The following is an 18,534-nucleotide window of genomic DNA, read 5'->3' as shown; positions in this document are numbered from 1 at the left end:
ATCAGTCATTTCTTCTGGTGGACCTAAACTGCCATGTGTAGAAGAACCTTACAATATGGCAGCGAACATAGGAGACCACTGGTCACTGTATGTGTCGTAACACCAGAATATACAACTACATGCCAGAAAAGGAGTCTGTGGCTCATGAATGAGAATGGACACTATAAAGGGCGACCCCTGCTCACTTTGTGGCTGATTCATCACAATCCTCAAGAAAATCTGCAGGGATTTTCATTTTTTCTGGATTCTGTAGATGGCAATGTGCGCGGTCAATGATTTTTATTGACCCATAGGCTTGGATCAATATCGGATATGTCCAAGTGATTTTTTGAGCGGACTTCCAGTACAGCACCATAGACTATAATGGGTACATGCTTTCCCCATGAAAGCCATAGAATAGAATACATACCGGGAAAATGGGCGTATGGATAAGACCTTATCTTACTGTAAGTAGTGTGTTGGAGTCTTAAGGGTGCAGTCAGATGGCCATATAATTCGGACCGAGATCGGACCGCAGTATACGGATTGGCCGGCGGGTCTCCCAAACCAAATACGACAGGTGCACAGAAATATATGAAGTCATCAAGTTCAGGAGAGCCGCCAGCCAGTCCGAGCACTGCGGTCCGATCTCAGTCCGATTTATACGGCCGTCTGACTGCGCCCTAATAATCAGTAATTATGGCTCATCCTAGCACAGTGCCAAACTATGGTGGAATGGAAAGACCCAACCAATTCTGCTTTGTTCAGATTCCTTCTGCGAGGGTCTTCTTGCTTGTAGCTTGTCCATCCTTTTAAGGGGGTCCTGACTTCCATATTAGTTTTCCCTTTGTGTCCGGATTCAACCTATGATTTTTTTAAAAAATGTTACCGCTTTCAATATTCTCCTCCAGGTCATGAATTGCGCATAGAGACGACAACTTCCACCTGTAAATCCAATCAATTATTGTAATCACCGCTGTGCTCACGGCCCGCTGCCTCCATCTTTCTTGCAGAATTGCAGCCCATTGTCCCTACAACAATAAGTATTTGCTTATGCAAGTGGAGGAGAGAACGAGTGGGGGTCAGCCACTAAGACAGAGCCTTGGCTGGGACTGACAGGAGAAGGTGGTCACTAAACAATTTTTGTTAGAGATGAAAAAACAAGATGTGGCAGAGCTGAGCTCGTTACAGAAGTAAAAAAAGTGCACAAAAAAATAAAGCAAATAAATTTTCTGCACTCTAATCTCTTTGGATTTATCACCATTTTGATTGCAGCAGAAATGACCACATGGCTGCAGCTTTTGTGTATATACCATATCTGTAATCTGGCCATGTGGCCCATAATAACCAATCCCAGAGCTGCTTTCTTTTTTGCCAGGCAATTTAAGAAGTGCAGAGACACGCCCCCAGTGCACTTCCAGCCTGATTTGCATATGGCTTCTACACTAGATTTCTCCTGACTTGGACATCAGATCTCTACGAAAAAAGGTGTCATTTATACTGGGAGACAATCGTCTATACAGGCGTACTAATACTGCCATATCTAATAACGAGCTGACGGGATCCCTTTAAGTGTAGGAAAAATGCTTTCTTTTGATAAGCTTAAAATAAAAATGATAGACTTGGCGCAAACTACTATAAAAGGGTGCACAACTTCTATGAATGTGTGTAAAAAACTCACAACGCGTTAATTTTTTTTTTTGTTAATTTCTACAGCGTTTTCCCTACGTTTTAATATCTGTATTTTTGGTACTTTTTTCCTTTTTTACTGCGTTTAAAAAAGTCATGGTATTTCAAATGACTGATTTCATCACGAAAATACAAAATACTTCAGTCACATTAATACTTCAGTTTTAACCAATGTAAACAAAATAAAAAAATAATTTAAAATAATAATAATAAATATAATAATAATAATGGGAGGTTTGGGTCGGTTTATGCAATGTGGTCGATCCTTTTCTTTCCTAAATTGCTGCAAAAATGCACTGCGCACTCAACACATGAACTTGCCTTTATGGTAGAGAAATTGCACAAAGCTGCGTTTTGGTGGATAAAATAAATAAATAAATAAATAGTTTTGTTTTGGGTTTTTTTCCCCTAAAAAAAGGGTGTGGCTCACAATACCCTGGTGGAGGCCAGACATAGTGGATTGCAGGGTGAAAACTATGGGGAAGGCTCCGGGTCTTCACACCTCCATATTCCGCAATTTTGCTCAAGGCAAGAAGTTTCCTCAAGTTTCAGGAGAATTTTACAGCAAACACTTATGGATTCTGTCTCGTGGATGAAATTCTCGCAGCTGTAAAGTGCACAGTAATAGATTTTATTGTAGATCAGGCTATATATAGGTGTAAAACCATTCAGCCCTATAGTAAATGTCTATACGCTGCACTTCTTTTAGTCCGACATCCAATAATCCAGAAAGTCATTAGATTTCCATCAGGCTTTCTAAGATTTTTGAAGATCATGTGACCTGTAGCGTTTTTATTGTCATCAATAAAATTGGACATTCAGGCTATGTGCCCACGTTGCAGAATGTTTGCAGATTTTCCCTGATCAAAACTGGACTCCTTTAGCAGGAAATCCACTGACTTTTTTTTGCGTTTTTTTCTTGGTTTTTTTTGCGCATTTTTTTCCCGGAGAGTCCCAATCTATATATATATTGGCTTGAGAAAGGCTCATTGCAAGCCGAAACGTCGCACAAGAGAGATGTGGGTTTGAATAAACTGCACATGTTTCCACTTTGAAAAGGACTTGGAGTGCTGCCTTCTTTTCTTTAATCTCTCTCTCTCTCTCTCTCTCTCTATATATATATATAGAGAGAGAGAGAGAGAGAGATCAAAATTGGAACAGCATCTTTATATTACCAAATTGCAGTGCAGCGCCTTCCCAACCACTGTTAAATGGTCTCCAATGATAGGTGAAAAAAAGGAAGACAGCACAAAAATAAAGAAAAAAAGGGCTTTAATGCCTGGACGGCGTGGCGACGTTTCGGATATCTTTATCCTTTTTCAAGCTTGAAAAAGGATAAAGATATCCGAAACGTCGCCACGCCGTCCAGGCATTAAAGCCCTTTTTTTCTTTATTTTTGTGCTGTCTTCCTTTTTTTCACCTATATATATATATAGGCATCGTGATTACTCGCTAATCCCGCCCCCTGCACAGTAGTTCCGCCCCCCACCCCATTACCACACACAATCCTGCCCAACCAAAAATCCCGCCCCCCCACATCAACACACATAATCCCGCCCCTTCAACACATCACCACACATAATCCCGCCCCCCAACACAGCACCACACGATCCCGCCTCCCCAACACATCACCACACATAATCCCGCCCCCCAACACATCACCACACAATCCCACCTCCCCAACACATCACCACACATAATCCCGCCACCCCACCCCATCACCACACATAATCCCGCCCCCCACCCCATCACCACACATAATCCCGCCCCCACCACATCACCACACATAATCCCGCCTCCCCACCACATCACCACACATAATCCCGCCTCCCCACCACATCACCACACATAATCCCGCCTCCCCACCACATCACCACACATAATCCCGCCCCCCACCCCATCACCACACATAATCCCGCCCCCCACCCCATCACCACACATAATCCCACCCCCCACCCCATCACCACACATAATCCCGCCTCCCCACCACATCACCACACATAATCCCGCCCCCCCACCACATCACCACACATAATCCCACCCCCCACCCCATTACAACACAATCCCGCCCCCCACCACATCACCACACATAATCCCGCCACCCCACCACATTACCACACATAATCCCGCCCCCCCACCCCATTACAACACAATTCTGCCCCCCCACCCCATTGCAACAATCCTGTCCCCCACATCACAACACATAATCCCGCCACCCCACCACATTACTACACATAATCCCGCCCCCTCACCTCATTACCACACATAATCCCGCCCCCCAACACATCTCCACACAATCCCACCTCCCCAACACATCACCACACATAATCCCGCCACCCCACCCCATCACCACACATAATCCCGCCCCCCCACCACATCACCACACATAATCCCGCCTCCCCACCACATCACCACACATAATCCCGCCCCCACCACACATAATCCCGCCCCCCACCCCATCACCACACATAATCCCGCCCCCCCACCACATCACCACACATAATCCCGCCTCACCACCACATCACCACACATAATCCCGCCCCCCACCCCATCACCACACATAATCCCGCCCCCCACCCCATCACCACACATAATCCCGCCCCCCACCCCATCACCACACATAATCCCGCCTCCCCACCACATCACCACACATAATCCCGCCCCCCCACCACATCACCACACATAATCCCACCCCCCACCCCATTACAACACAATCCCGCCCCCCACCACATCACCACACATAATCCCGCCACCCCACCACATTACCACACATAATCCCGCCCCCCACCCCATTACAACACAATTCTGCCCCCCCACCCCATTGCAACAATCCTGTCCCCCACATCACAACACATAATCCCGCCACCCCACCACATTACTACACATAATCCCGCCCCCTCACCACATTACCACACATAATTCCGCCCCCCACATTACCACACATAATCCCGCCCCTCCACCCCATCACCACACATAATCCCGCCCTCCACCACACATAATCCCACCCCCACCACACATAATCCCGCCCCCCACCCCATCACCACACATAATCCCGCCCCCACCACATCACCACACATAATCCCGCCCCACCACCACATTACCACACATAATCCAGCCCCCCCACATTACCACACTTAATCCCGCCCCCCACCACATCACCACATAATCCCGCCCCCCACATCACCACACATAATCCAGGCCCCCACCACATTACCACACATAATCCCGCCCCCCCACCACATCACCACACATAATCCCGCACCGCAACACATCACCACACATAATCCCGCCCCCCCACCCCATCACCACACATAATCCCGCCCCCCCACCCCATCACCACACATAATCCCGCCCCCCACCACATCACCACACACAATCCCGCCCCCCACCACACATAATCCCACCCCCACATCACATCACACATAATCCACACATAATCCCTCCCCCACACTCCATTACCACACATGATCCCGCCCCCAACACATCACCACACTATTGTTATTAACTTCATTTTAAGTTAATTTACCACCTGCGTAAGCGCTATTGAATGCTGTCATTATTTACTTTAGTTTAATCACCAGCAGCGTTAATTAGATAGCAGTGAGCGTGCCGAGCGTTAGCTGGCTGGAAACATCTAGTACAATTATATAGCGGCAAAATCGCGGAAACTCTGCAAAATTAATGAACATGCTGCGTTTTTTTCCCGCGATGCGTTTCTTTTTGCGGAAAAAAATGCAGCATGGGCACAACAATGCGGAATTCCATTAAAAATAATGGTATGCGTTTAGCAAGCGTTTTTAAGTATTTTCACAGCGAAAAAACGAGGACAAAAAGCGAGAAAAAACGCAACATGTGCACATAGACTCAATGCGGCAATCCATGCGGGGCTACCTCCTGTAGTTTACATTTCCTTCTGAAGTGACATGCCATTTTTTTTCTCTGTGCAATGTGGAAAGATCAGCAGCGTGTGAATTAAGGCACAGATTTAAAATTTCACGCTGATTTCAGGGCAGAAAACCCATTGGAAGCATAGTGATAAATCATCGTGTCCCTTAAATCTATTTTGGACTTTTTCTTTACTTTTAAGCTTTGTTCACAAAGTTTTTGAGGCGTTCAAAAAAGGTTTTTTTTTGGAGGAGTTTTTTTTTTTCTTTTCCTAAAGTGGTTTTAGGTTATGTTCACACAGATTCTTCAGTGTTTAGAGCAGTGCCGCTCCAAAATCCTCATCAAAACTTCCTCAAAAACTCTTCCTATTTGTTTGAATGGGAAATCCAGTTTAAAGTTCATATTAGTTGATTTTTTTTTTGCCTGGTGGAAAAAAAAAGTATCTTGTTTGAAGCAGATACTAATAGAAATGTCTCTAAATTAGGCACTCTCCAATCAAAAGTCTGGAGAAAAACAAACAACCCAGTGAGACAGTTTTGAACACCTTAAAAACTTTTTTTGAGCACAGCCTGAAGGGTCTGAGCAGACGACGTCTTATAAAATCAGGCGCACCCGATTTGTTTTCCAAGAGGAAGACACTTTAAGACAAGCCAACGGTTTTTGTCCAGAAATGTTTTTTGAGACTCTTTGGTAATTTCTCAAGCTCTTGCTATGTCGTTTTTTACTTCTGGTGGGTTTTTCTTTGGCATTTTTCCATCATTTTTGTGTCTTTTTTTTATTAGAGTTTTTCAAGCATTTTTTAAGGAGGATTTTGGAGCAGATTCCGTGTGTGCACAAAAAGCTTAACATTCCGGAACTTAACGTAATCCGTAATCAGACGTGTATTTTGGACCTCTCGGGTCTTAATGCAAACATGTATAATGGGGGCCCCTGACTATCAAGTAGAACGATTACTAAGACAAGTATCCCCGTGAGGTCCAGAGGGATATGGAGCGCCGGGGTGCGCCTGTTACGCACTCGTCCAGAATAACTAATAACCCGGCACCTATGGGTTCCCGTGAATATTGCCTTGCAGTGAGTGCACTCATACATTATACAGCTCTACATGGAGAGGGGTCTTCCTGCCCATCTGAGTGCAATGACCCCCCATGTCTCCGAGACTCTTCCTCCAGTACGGTCACTGGTCTGTCAGCTCGTACTGGGATGAGCAGAGGGGGGATATAAATATCTTGGTCAAAGCTGAAGTGCTATGGCTGAGCTGTGGGAGAAGATCAACACTTCAGACAAGTCTCCAGCAGCTAAAAGACAAGTTGAGATCAAGTTCGAATAAACTTTGCAGGAGTCAAGCCCCCTTTTTTTCTCCCTTACAGAAGACTCCATGCTCAGAAGACCACTCCTCCTTTCGAGCGAAGCAGTTGGTTTCTTTGATCTAAGTATAAGTGGAGCTGGAGTTGAGGTATTTTTAGAGCAATTGACTCCTTAAACCACGTGTGCCCACGTTGATCAGGATGACTGTTCAATCGGCCCTTGTGCCAATCTTGCTCTTGGTGCTGGTTTCGGGCATGGTGCGCTGTGTGCCGTTACTCGCCTCCCAGAGAAATGATACCCAGGACCGACATTGGGAGACCCTATTTTCTAGGTCAATGTCCAGGATCTCGGGAGAGAGAAAAGACACAAACCGGGAAAGTGACTATTTGCTGGGCATCAAGAGGCTGCGACGGCTTTACTGCAACGTGGGCATTGGCTTCCATATTCAAGTTTTACCAGATGGCCGAATTAATGGGACGCACAATGAAAACCGAAACAGTGAGTACATTTTTTTTTTTTTTTTTTATAAACTGTGCAATTAGACGGTTAAGTCTGTGGACCTGAAATCCTCTGCACCGCTGCGAATTGAGACATTTCCTGGTCAAACAGATTATAGAGCTTTCTGATAACCGGAGGAGAAATTTGCACAAAGCAGCGACAGGAAAGTGACACTTAATGTCGCAGCCGCTGGATTGGGTTCTGCTTGGTTGCAGATTGCAAGATTAGTGTCACTTTAATGTGATCTTGCCTTGAGTGTGTGGAAGGGGGGCTCCCGGTGGTCTTGCATTTATGTAGATTTAGGAACTAATAAAGGTTTAGGAAGCCGTGATAATCGCTGGCTTGTTCTATCACAGGAGACGTCAGGTGCAGCACCGGCGCTTGCACCACTGACGGACAGAAATACTTTGGGGAATCGAATAACACTCATCACTCTGAACTGAAGACTTCTTTTTTTTAGTGAAGGGATGAACATCCGTGGCGTCTGTACAACCGGAGCAAAGCTAAACAGATATTGATATGAGAGAACTGTAGGTCCTGTGTGTGCCGCCATAAGGTACCCATATAGAAAATGCTGAAATGTATCTTCAGTTAGGTTTTATCTCCCCTACAGTGAAAACCTCCATGAAATCAAAAGTATTCTTCTGCATAGAATGGCGCCATACGTGTTTCTTCATACCACAGTTATAGTACAGCCGTGCTGTTTTTCTCTTATTTTTCATGTAAAAGAAGCGTACCTTTTTTACTATATTGGCTTCTGGGGAGGGAAAAAAACTGAAAGGGTATTCAAGTCTGCAAAAATGTCACATTTGTAAACTTTTTGATAACCTTTTTAAAGTAGTAAGAAAGTTACATCCAGTGTCGCATTGAGTTGTGGCAGAATATAGCAGCAGTATTACGGTATAGGCTGTGGTTATTCTTTGTAGGCTGTGTTCAGTCTATCACGTTTTTATGCATTTTGTGGCATAAATTTTTAAAAATGAAAGAAAACTGCAATGTTCTGCTATTTCATTACAAGAAAAGAATATCAGTATTGTATCAATGCAAATCCAAACGCACCAAGTAGTAAAAAGTTACTTTTCTATCAAAATGTTTGGCAGAAAAAGCATCTGATAGTGATTTCTGCCCCCAAGTAATATGCGATACTCAACAGAAAGAATAGGATTTGGGGCAACACTAGGAAGACAAGTGCCGGGCAGTCAGACCACTACGCCTCCCATCAAAGAAAATCTGAGAGGTGCAAAGTAGTAGGATGGAAAGTAAGAAAGCAGGGCTGATCTGCTCACTTATGGGGTGCACAAGGATGATCTTCTCACATATGGGGTGCATAGGGATGATCTGCTCATGTATGTGGGGCATAGGGATGAGCTTTTTTTTGTTTTATTTTTTTATATAGCACTAACATATTCCTCGGCGCTTTACAGCTTGCACACATTATCATCGTTGTCCCCGATGGGGATCACAATCTATATTCCCTATCAGTATGTCTTTGGAATGTGGGAGTAAACCGGAGAACCCGGAGGAAACCCACACAAACACGGGGAGAACATACAGATGTTGTCCTTGTTGGGATTTCAACCCAGGACTCCAGCGCTGCAAGGCTGAAGTGCTAACCACTGAGCCACTGTGCTGCCCGGTGATCTGCTCACGTATGGGGTGTAAAGGGATGATCTGCTCACGTATGGGGTGTTAAGGGATGATCTGCTCACGTATGGGGTGTTAAGGGATGATCTGCTCAAGTATGAGGTGTAAAGGGATGATCTGCTCACATATGGGGTGTAAAGAGATCATCTGCTCATGTATGGGGTGTAAAGGGATGATCTGCTCACGTATGGGGCGCACATTGATGATCTGCTCACGTATGGGGTGTAAAGGGAGGATCTGCTCAGGTATGGGATGCACATTGATGATCTGCTCATGTATGGGATGCACAGTGATGATCTCATGTATGGGATGCACAGGGATGATGTGCTCACGTACGGGGTGCACAGGGATGATCTGCTCATGTACGGGGGGCACAGGGATGATCTGTTCACGTATGGGGTGCACATTAAGGATCTACTCACATATGGGGTGCATAGGGAGGATCTGATCACATATGGGGTGCACAGGGATGATCTGCTCACATATGGGGTGCACAGGGATGATCTGCTCACGTATGGGGTGCACATTAATGATCTACTCACGTATGGGGTGCACATTAATGATCTACTCATGTATGGGGTGCACATTAATGATCTACTCACGTATGGGGTGCACATTAATGATCTACTCACGTATGGGGTGCACAGGGATGATCTGCTCTGCTCACGTATGGGGTTCACATATCCCAGGTTATGTGAGTTCAGGCATCATCATATCTAGCCAGGTTGAGATGGCTGAAGTAGAGCGAGGCACACAGTAATGTCACCAAATCATCCTCATTGACAGCAGCAGCAGAGCGCAGCCCTTTATTACATGCAGTCAGATAATGTTAGGATACAGATAGAGGACACTTAAGGCCAGCAGGACACGGTGCAACCGAAGAGATCAACAGGAGGCAACTGCAGTAATTAGTGGCCAATACAAAATGTAGAATGCATTGGCTGCCAGATTCCTGCAGTTTCTCTGTGACATGGATGAAAAAGCAATGGCCCCGTTTCCTTATGACAGATGAATTGTACATCAGTCCCAATGAACGAAGTGCTGGAGTAAGAAGCGCCAAATTCATGTAGAAGCAAGAATGTCATAATGAATATGGTGCACCTTACAGTCGTGTGCCTCCGCCAGTAAGATTACTCCATCCGGGGGCCGGTGTACAGTTCTGAAGTAAACGTAAGTTATATTATGATGAATTTATCCGGCAAGCTTGGCCAAGCCACATCCAACCCCGGCTCTGCCAACTTTGGAGGATCTGGCCGGGACTGGCGTAAAAACACGAAAAGCCGCAATTTTTTTGTAACATTTCAAGATTTTTACAACAGAATTCTGGCAAAAAAAACACAATGATGAATCGGGACCAAAGTTTAAAGAGTGTGTTGGTGGATGGGTAGATAGATACGTGGATGGATGGATGGATGGATGGATATATAAGTGGATGGACAGATGGATGGATGGGTGAATAGATGGGTGGATGGATGGATCGATGGATGGATAGATGTATGGATAAATGGATGGATAGATCGGTGGAGAGATGGATAGACAGATGGATGGATACGTGGATGGACAGATGGATGGATGGGTGAATAGATGGGTGGATCGATGAATCAATGGATGGATCGATGGATGGATAGATGTATGGATAAATGGATGGATAAATGGATGGATAAATGGATGGATAAATCGGTGGAGAGATGGATAGACAGATGGATGGATGGACAAATAGTATTAATAGAATCATAAGATCCTTATAAGGTCTTATTAATGTTGTGTAATAAATGCATTTCTAAGCGTATCGAATGTTCATGGTATAAACGAGGAATTATATATTTCTTCTGTTGGTTGGTAGAGAATATTTTATTTGCATAGAAAAGATGAAAAATAGTTGGATTATTTCATAGCTTTAAGGTTGAAAGAAGACATAAATCATTCAAGGCCAACCCATAACCTAAATGTAGATAATGATCGTTATACGAGACCATGGGAGGATTCTGAATTCATTCTGGAGACACATGGTTGAAGTTTCAGGTCATCATCATGTAGACGTAATATAATAGATCATGGACTCATCCCTTGTTACACTGATTACACTGTAACATCAACAATAGCCGAAAGTGCAAGAACTTATCCAATGTAAAACAAGAATTGGGTGGGGGTAGGAGGGGTATGGAGCTTCTCAGGTTGAACACTTGTGGACTATTATAACTTTTTCTTTATTATAGGTTTGTTGGAAATTTCTCCGGTGGAAGTTGGAGTGGTGAGTCTTTATGGTGTGAGAAGTGGACTATTCGTTGCCATGACTGGAAAAGGGAAGCTGTACGGATCGGTAAGTTCAGATGTTCCTTTAGATATTTCCAGCTATAATGTATATCGCTAGATATAAAGAGACTACTAGGAATAATGAGAGCATAGACTGGCTGTAATGGTTACAGGTAGAACTGGTGGGACCATCTGTGGACCAAGGGACACAACAGTTAAGTGGTGCTGCCTACTGTCTATCGGATGGTGTGGAGGGATCAGTCACCGCTCTACCATGAGTTTGGGGGATTAGTTCTTGCCTCATCTGTTTAAGTCCAAGTAATCTTAGGACACAAAATGACTTCTACAGACGTCTACAATTAGGACTCGGGAGCAGAACACACTGTCACACAAGGTTAGTAATACTCTGCAGTACATTTAATACGTAAGGGGAGTTATTCCAAGCTACCACTTGCATACTTGAAAGTACATGCCATTCCTAACATTGTTAGCCCCGTCATTTAATTAATCTTCTCTGGTGGACGTGGATCAGATCCCTGGAGACCATTCGTGCTGTAAATCATATTTTATCAGGGGCACAATAAAAAAAAAGTGGAGAGTTTCATGTAGTCGCCCAACAGATGGTGATGACCACATGGGAAAACCTTCGTATGTGCTGCATACTCCTACTGCGGACAAGACACCAGGAAGTTTTTGGGTCCCTAAATCATAAGAGAAATTATACAGCAAACGTAAATACGGAGGTTCCCTACAATTCCTAAAAAGCCTCCTGTGTGCCGCAGTAGGACTTCTGGGGGAAAAATACACTATTAAGACTTACACACACAGTGGGCCAATAGTAGTCTACGTTGTCATAGTCAAAGATTTAGGCAACTTCCAGGCAATTTTATTTCTATTTTTTGGGAGGGAAAATGTTAATTTTTAATAGAATAATATAGATATGGGTTTGGGTTATAGAATAAACCTAAAAATAATCCATACACAAAATAAATACAATATAAAATAAACACAAAATATCTAACTACAATATTACTGACTATTGGGATAATGACCCAGAAGACAAAAACAGGGGGACAATCCTTGTTCAGAGAAAGAAATGCAAGAGTAGCTCCATAGTTAAGAACAACAAAAGAAAGTCAAAAACTTTCAACAACAATTTTTTTTTTTTTTTTTTAATAGTACAAGTTTTTTTCCCCGCAACCATACATCTATGATAATCACAAAGATTAAATAATCTTGAAGGCAATGGGTTAGAAAAATGGTTCTTAGGAGTCTGGGAATTTTCAAGATGATGTTGAGTTATCAAAGATAAAAAGAACATGGTTCAAACATTTTACTATATTTATATGGGAATTACAGTAGTGCTTGAAGGTTTGTGAATTCTTCAGAATTTTCCACATTTCTGCATAAATCTGCTAAAACTACATCAGATTCCACACAAGTCCTAATAACAGAAAAAGAATCAAATCAAACAAATGTCTAAAAAGCATTAAGGTACCTTCACACTAAGCGACGCTGCAGCGATATCGACAACAATGCCGATCGCTGCAGCGTCACTGTGTGGTCGCTGGAGAGCTGTCACACAGACAGCTCTCCAGCGACCAACGATGCCGAAGTCCCCGGGTAACCAGGGTAAACATCGGGTTGCTAAGTGCAGGGCCGCACTTAGTAACCCGATGTTTACCCTGGTTACCAGTGTAAATGTAAAAAAACAAACACTACATACTTACATTCGCGTCCCCCGGCGTCCGCTTCCCTGCACTGTGTAAGCGCCGTCCCTAAAGCAGAGCGGTGACGTCACCGCTGTGCTTTGCTTTCCGGCCGGCACTGACACATTCAGTGCAGGAAGCTCTGAGCAGCAGCGCGGACGCCGGGGGATGTGACAGACATCAGAGGGTGAGTATGTAGTGTTTTTTTTTTTACTTTTACAATGGTAACCAGGGTAAATATCGGGTTACTAAGCGCGGCCCTGCGTTTAGTAACCCGATATTTACCCTGGTTACCATTGTAAAACATAGCTGGCATCGTTGCTTTTGCTGTCAAACACAACGATACACGCCGATCTGACGACCAAATAAAGTTCTGAACTTTCAGCAACGACCAGCGATATCACAGCAGGATCCAGATCACTGCTGCGTGTCAAACACAACGATATCGCTATCCAGGACGCTGCAACGTCACGGATCGCTATCGTTATCGCTGCAAAGTCGTTTAGTGTGAAGGTACCTTTACAGTCTTTTTTTTATTGAGGACAATGATCAATATCACATGTCTGTGAGTAGCAAAAGTATGGTGAATCTTTAATATTAGCAGATAAGAAGAAATTAGAATCTGGCGTTTTAAGTTAATGGGATGACAATCAGGTGTGAGTGGGCGACCTGTTTTATTTAAAAAAACGGTGATCTATAAAAGGGTTGAGGAGTGATCTTCACAACACATTTGTGGAAGTTTATTATGGCACAAACAAAGGAGATTTCTAAGGACTTCAAAAGAAGAGTTGTTGATGCTCTTCAGGCTGGAAAAGCGTGCAATTTATTTTTAAAAGTTTGGACTCCACCAATCCACTGTCGGACAAATTGTATACAAATGAAAGAAATTCAAGATAATAATTATCCTCCCCAGGAGTAGCCGACCGAGAAAGATTACTCCAAGAGCAAGAAGTATAAAAGTCTGCAAGGTCACAAAGGAACCCAAAGTCATCTCTAAGCAACTAAAGATCTCTCACATTAGCTAAGTTAGGCCACGTGCACACGTTGCGGAAAGTGGTGCGGATTTTTCCGGACTGATTTTGGTAAATCCGCAGGTAGTCCGCACTGCGGATTTACCGCTTTTTTTTGCGGATTTTGTGCGGATTCCACCTGCGGATTCCTATTATGGAGCAGATGTAAACTGCAGCGGAATCCGCACAAAGAATTTACATACTGCGGAATAAACAACACTACGTTTCCGAGCGTTTTTTTCAGCAGCATGTGCACAGCGGATTTTGTTTTCCATTGGTTTACCTGGTACTGTAAACTCATGGAAAACAGCTGCAGATCCGCAGCATCAAATCTGCTGCGGATCCGGAGCAAAATCCGCAACGTGTGCACATACCCTTAAGGTCTATGAGCCCGGCATACAGAGGATCCACTGAACAACAATGGTGTGCATGGCAGGATTGCAAGGACAAAACCACTGATCTCCAAAAGTAACATTGCTGCCCACCTGCAATAGAAAAGCCAGAAGGATATTATTATTTATTATTATAGCACCATTTATTCTATGGCGCTTTACATGTGAAAAGGGGTATACGCAATAAAAAACAAATTCAATAATCTTGACCAAAACAAGTCATCGACTGGTACAAGAGGAAAGAGGACCCTGCCCGTGAGACCTCTCAGTCTACAAGGGATGGGTGAGGATACAGTAGGTGAAGGTAGAACAATGATTTCCAAAGAAATGTCAAAGTCTAATATTTTTTACTTATTTGTTTGACTTGGTTCTTTATTAGTGATGAGCGAATATACTCGTTACTCGAGATTTCTCGAGCACACTCGGGGGTCCTTCGAGTATTTTTTAGTGTTCGGAAATTTAATTTTTTGAAAGGTTCACAAACTTTTAAGCACTGCTGTACATATACGTAAGGCACGGAGTTAACTTTGAAGGACCTGTTGCACTGTACTTGGTCTATTCAAGCTTTGAACAATACACAATGTCTTTGAACTTAGAACACAAAAGTGTCGCTGCCCGTAGACAATGACCGAGGGCGTCTTTACGTGCTAAAATGGTTGGATAAGTCTTTGTTAACCACAAGAAAATACATGTGGGTATAACTCCTCATTTGTTAATAGGAACCACAGACCCATCATGGTCCACACCTGTCCATTTGTTACTTTTGATGCTGCATGTGTTTCCATTTTGATCTTTTTGGTGGATTTTTTTTTCCCAGCAGAAGTCAAAGTTTTTCAGTAAAATTTGTATTCATTGAAAAGTCACAGATCTTTACAAAAAGGTCAACATATATCAACCAGATAATGTGAACATGTCTTTAAAGCAGATATTTTTGGAAGATCTACCAACAATCTTTGTACGGTGTATGCCCCATTGCGCTCAGAGGTCGGGTGAGCAATGAAGGGATTGTGACCTGACCGAGCATTTCTTTTCATTCCTTGGGATATAAGAATACTGTAGCTAATGATAAGAGATTTTTGGGTAAATCCAACTAATTTTGGTGATTTGCCAAAAATGGAATATCTATGGCCCACCACAGACATTAGATTGAATGGAGATCACACCAAATTTGGATGGATCTACCATCAGTTTGACCAAATGGTCAACTAACTCTCCTCCGAAAATCAAAATACAATTGAAGAGGAGGTAGAACAGTTGGGTTTCTTTCAAATGATCTACTGTGTATGGCCATCTTAAAGGGTAAATTTGTTGCCTATCTATAGCATATAGGATAAATGATTGATCTCTCAGAGATGCCTACCAGTCCTGAGAACGGAAGGCTCAAAGTTAACTTATGAATGGAGAGCTAGTGAGCGAGTGCGACCACGACTCCTACTGACAGTGATAGAGAGGTGGTCGCACAGGCTTACTACTACTTTCATTCACACAGAGATATCTGGGGCTCCTCATACATTTCAGACTTATCTTGTTGATGGGGATATATATCATTTATCTGGCCACCAGTTCAAGACGTCCAATTTGATTAACATTATGACATTTTTTTTCCTCTTATCCCCTTACAGAAACATTTCACTGATGAATGCAAATTCAAGGAAACGCTTCTTCCCAATAACTATAATGCATATGAATCGAGACGCTACCCTGGGATGTACATAGCTCTGAGCAAAAACGGAAGGACAAAAAAGGGGAACCGAGTATCTCCAACTATGACACTGACACATTTCCTGCCTCGAATCTGACAGCACTGGCCCTTGAGAAATCCTCGGAAAAGAGCTCCTAATCTTGAGAAATCCTCAGAAAGGAGCATCTAAGCTTGAGAAATCCTCAGAAAGGAGTTTCTGATGTTGAGAAATCCTTGGAAAAGAGCACCAGGCCTTCAAAAATCAGGAGCACCTTACCTTGAGAAATCCTCAGAAAAGTGGTTTTTGATCTTGAAAGAGCCTTGGAAAGAAGCACCTAATCTTGAGAAATTTTTGGAAAGGAGCTTGTGATCTTGAGAAATCCTCGGAAAACACCGCCTAACCTTGAGAAATCTTCTGAAAGGTGCTTCTAACTTTGAGAAATTCTTGGAAAAGAGCACCAGACCTTGAAAAATCCATGGAAAGGAGCTTCTAACCTTGAAAATTCTTTGGAAAGGAGTTTGTGATCTTTGGAAATCCTTGGAAAGGAGCACCTTACCTTGAGAAACCCTCAGAAAGGAGCTTATGATCTTGAGTAATCGTCGGAAAGGAATTTCTAACTTTGAGAAATTCTTTGTAAGGAAGGAGCACCAGACCTTGAGAAAGCCATGGAAAGGACCTTCTAACCTTGAAAAATCTTTGTAAACAGGCTGCGGGAAGGAAGGAAGAACTTTGTGCACTTTCAAAACGTTTTGAAGCAAGAACTGATGTAAAATATTTAATTTAATAATTTAAGTATGTATATACGGTCCAGGAAGATTTAATTTATAGCTGATGACTTTTGTATTCACTGTAATATTCTATTCCTATTTTTTTGTTTGTTGGGGAAGGGTAAAACAGTCTGTTAACTCCTAAGCTGCTGAATGGGCCTACAATGTGTTGCTATGCAATGTGCTGTGAGTCACGGCAGTATTGGTGCCATTGTTGAGCTGCTATTCACTACTCCAGGTTTTCTACTGTTTACAGGCCGTACACATAGGGTCAGACTGAAAGGATTTTTTGGCTGCAGCAGATAAGGTGAAACAAGCGTTGGGCTGAAGCTACCAATATGGTTTCCTCCGACTCAGTTACTATTATCTGGCTGAGGCTGGGTCAGTTTACGTCTTATAGAAGGTGCGGGGGCAAGAGGAGGACTCCGAAATCTGTTTTTAGACTTGTCACTGCTGAACTCTGAACTTCTCCAGCAGTCAATCTTAAGTCACACAGACAAGGAGCACATGTCCTTTAACCCCTTCATTGACCGACACTTAGCAGCCTTGTCAAACTATCTGCTCATTAATTAAAATAGAACTATTGCGCTTCTTATCTCAGCGCTGTCGTATCTATTGGACTGGAAGGAAGCCTTAACGAACGACGTATTATTAAAAAAAAGGGGCAAATTCATCAGGGGTTTTAGCCGTAGATGGGATTTACCTTCGATCTCAACGACTTTCTGTTTTTCTTATAGATCAGAGTGCTGGTCGTTAAAGGGGTTGTGCCATAACAAAAAAATAAATATATAGCACCAAGCCACAGGATAAGTGATAATTGTATGCTGGAACACCCACCAGTCCCATATGAGAACTGGGCGGTAGTGAGCACGTGTGACCACAGCTCCATTCACCGTCTATAGGAGGTGGTCGCAAACACTCACTACCGCTCCATTCACTGTCTATAGGAGGTGGTCGCACACGCTCACTACTGCTCTATTCACTGTGTATAGGAGGTGGTCGCACACACTCGCTGCCGCTCCATTCACCATCTATAGGAGGTGGTCGCACACACTCACTACCTCTCCATTCACTGTTTATAGGAGGTGGTCGCACACACTCACTACCGCTCCATTCACCGTCTATAGGAGGTGGTCACACATGATCACTACTGCTCCATTCACCATCTATAGGAGGTGGTCGCACACGCTCACTACCGCTCCATTCACCGTCTATAGGAGGTGGTCGCACATGATCACTACCGCTCCATTCACTGTCTATAGGAGGTGGTCGCACACGCTCACTACTGCTCCATTCACTGTGTATAGGAGGTGGTCGCACACACTCGCTGCCGCTCCATTCACCATCTATAGGAGGTGGTCGCACACGCTCACTACCGCTCCAGTCATTGTCTATAGCAGAGGTGTCAAACTGCATTCCTCGAGGGCCGCAAACAGGTCATGTTTTCAGGATTTCCTTGTATTGCACAGGTGATAATTTAATCACCTGCACAGAATGATTCCAGCACCTTGTGGAATGCTAAGGAAATCTTGAAAACACTCATGGTTTGAGGCCCTCGAGGAATGCAGTTTGACACCCCTGGTCTAGAGGAGGTGGTCGCACATGAATACTACTGCTCCATTCACCGTCTATAGGAGGTGGTCGAACACGCTCACTACCGCTCCAGTCATGGTCTATAGGAGGTGGTCGCACACGCTCATTACCGCTTCATTCACTGT

General features: G+C 43.7%; 1 protein-coding gene and 1 long non-coding RNA gene across 6 annotated transcripts in view; one reads left to right on the top strand and one right to left on the bottom strand.

Moving 5' to 3' along the window:
- The window catches only part of LOC143806426 (uncharacterized), a 269,413-nt gene that overhangs the window by 144,872 nt on the left and 106,007 nt on the right, over positions 1-18,534 (bottom strand). The gene's annotated exons all lie outside the window — the stretch shown is intronic.
- FGF4 (fibroblast growth factor 4) lies at positions 7,005-18,102 on the top strand. Its single transcript, XM_077286950.1, has 3 exons — positions 7,005-7,359; positions 11,220-11,323; positions 15,990-18,102. Exons 1-3 carry the CDS (start codon positions 7,062-7,064, stop codon positions 16,164-16,166), a joined length of 579 nt encoding a protein of 192 aa, XP_077143065.1. The 5' UTR covers positions 7,005-7,061; the 3' UTR covers positions 16,167-18,102.

The sequence above is a fragment of the Ranitomeya variabilis genome, chromosome 2 (assembly GCF_051348905.1).
Source record: "Ranitomeya variabilis isolate aRanVar5 chromosome 2, aRanVar5.hap1, whole genome shotgun sequence".
Classification (NCBI taxonomy): domain Eukaryota; kingdom Metazoa; phylum Chordata; class Amphibia; order Anura; family Dendrobatidae; genus Ranitomeya; species Ranitomeya variabilis.
Note: the sequence above shows the minus strand (reverse complement) of the source record. Positions and strands in the feature narration are given on the sequence as shown.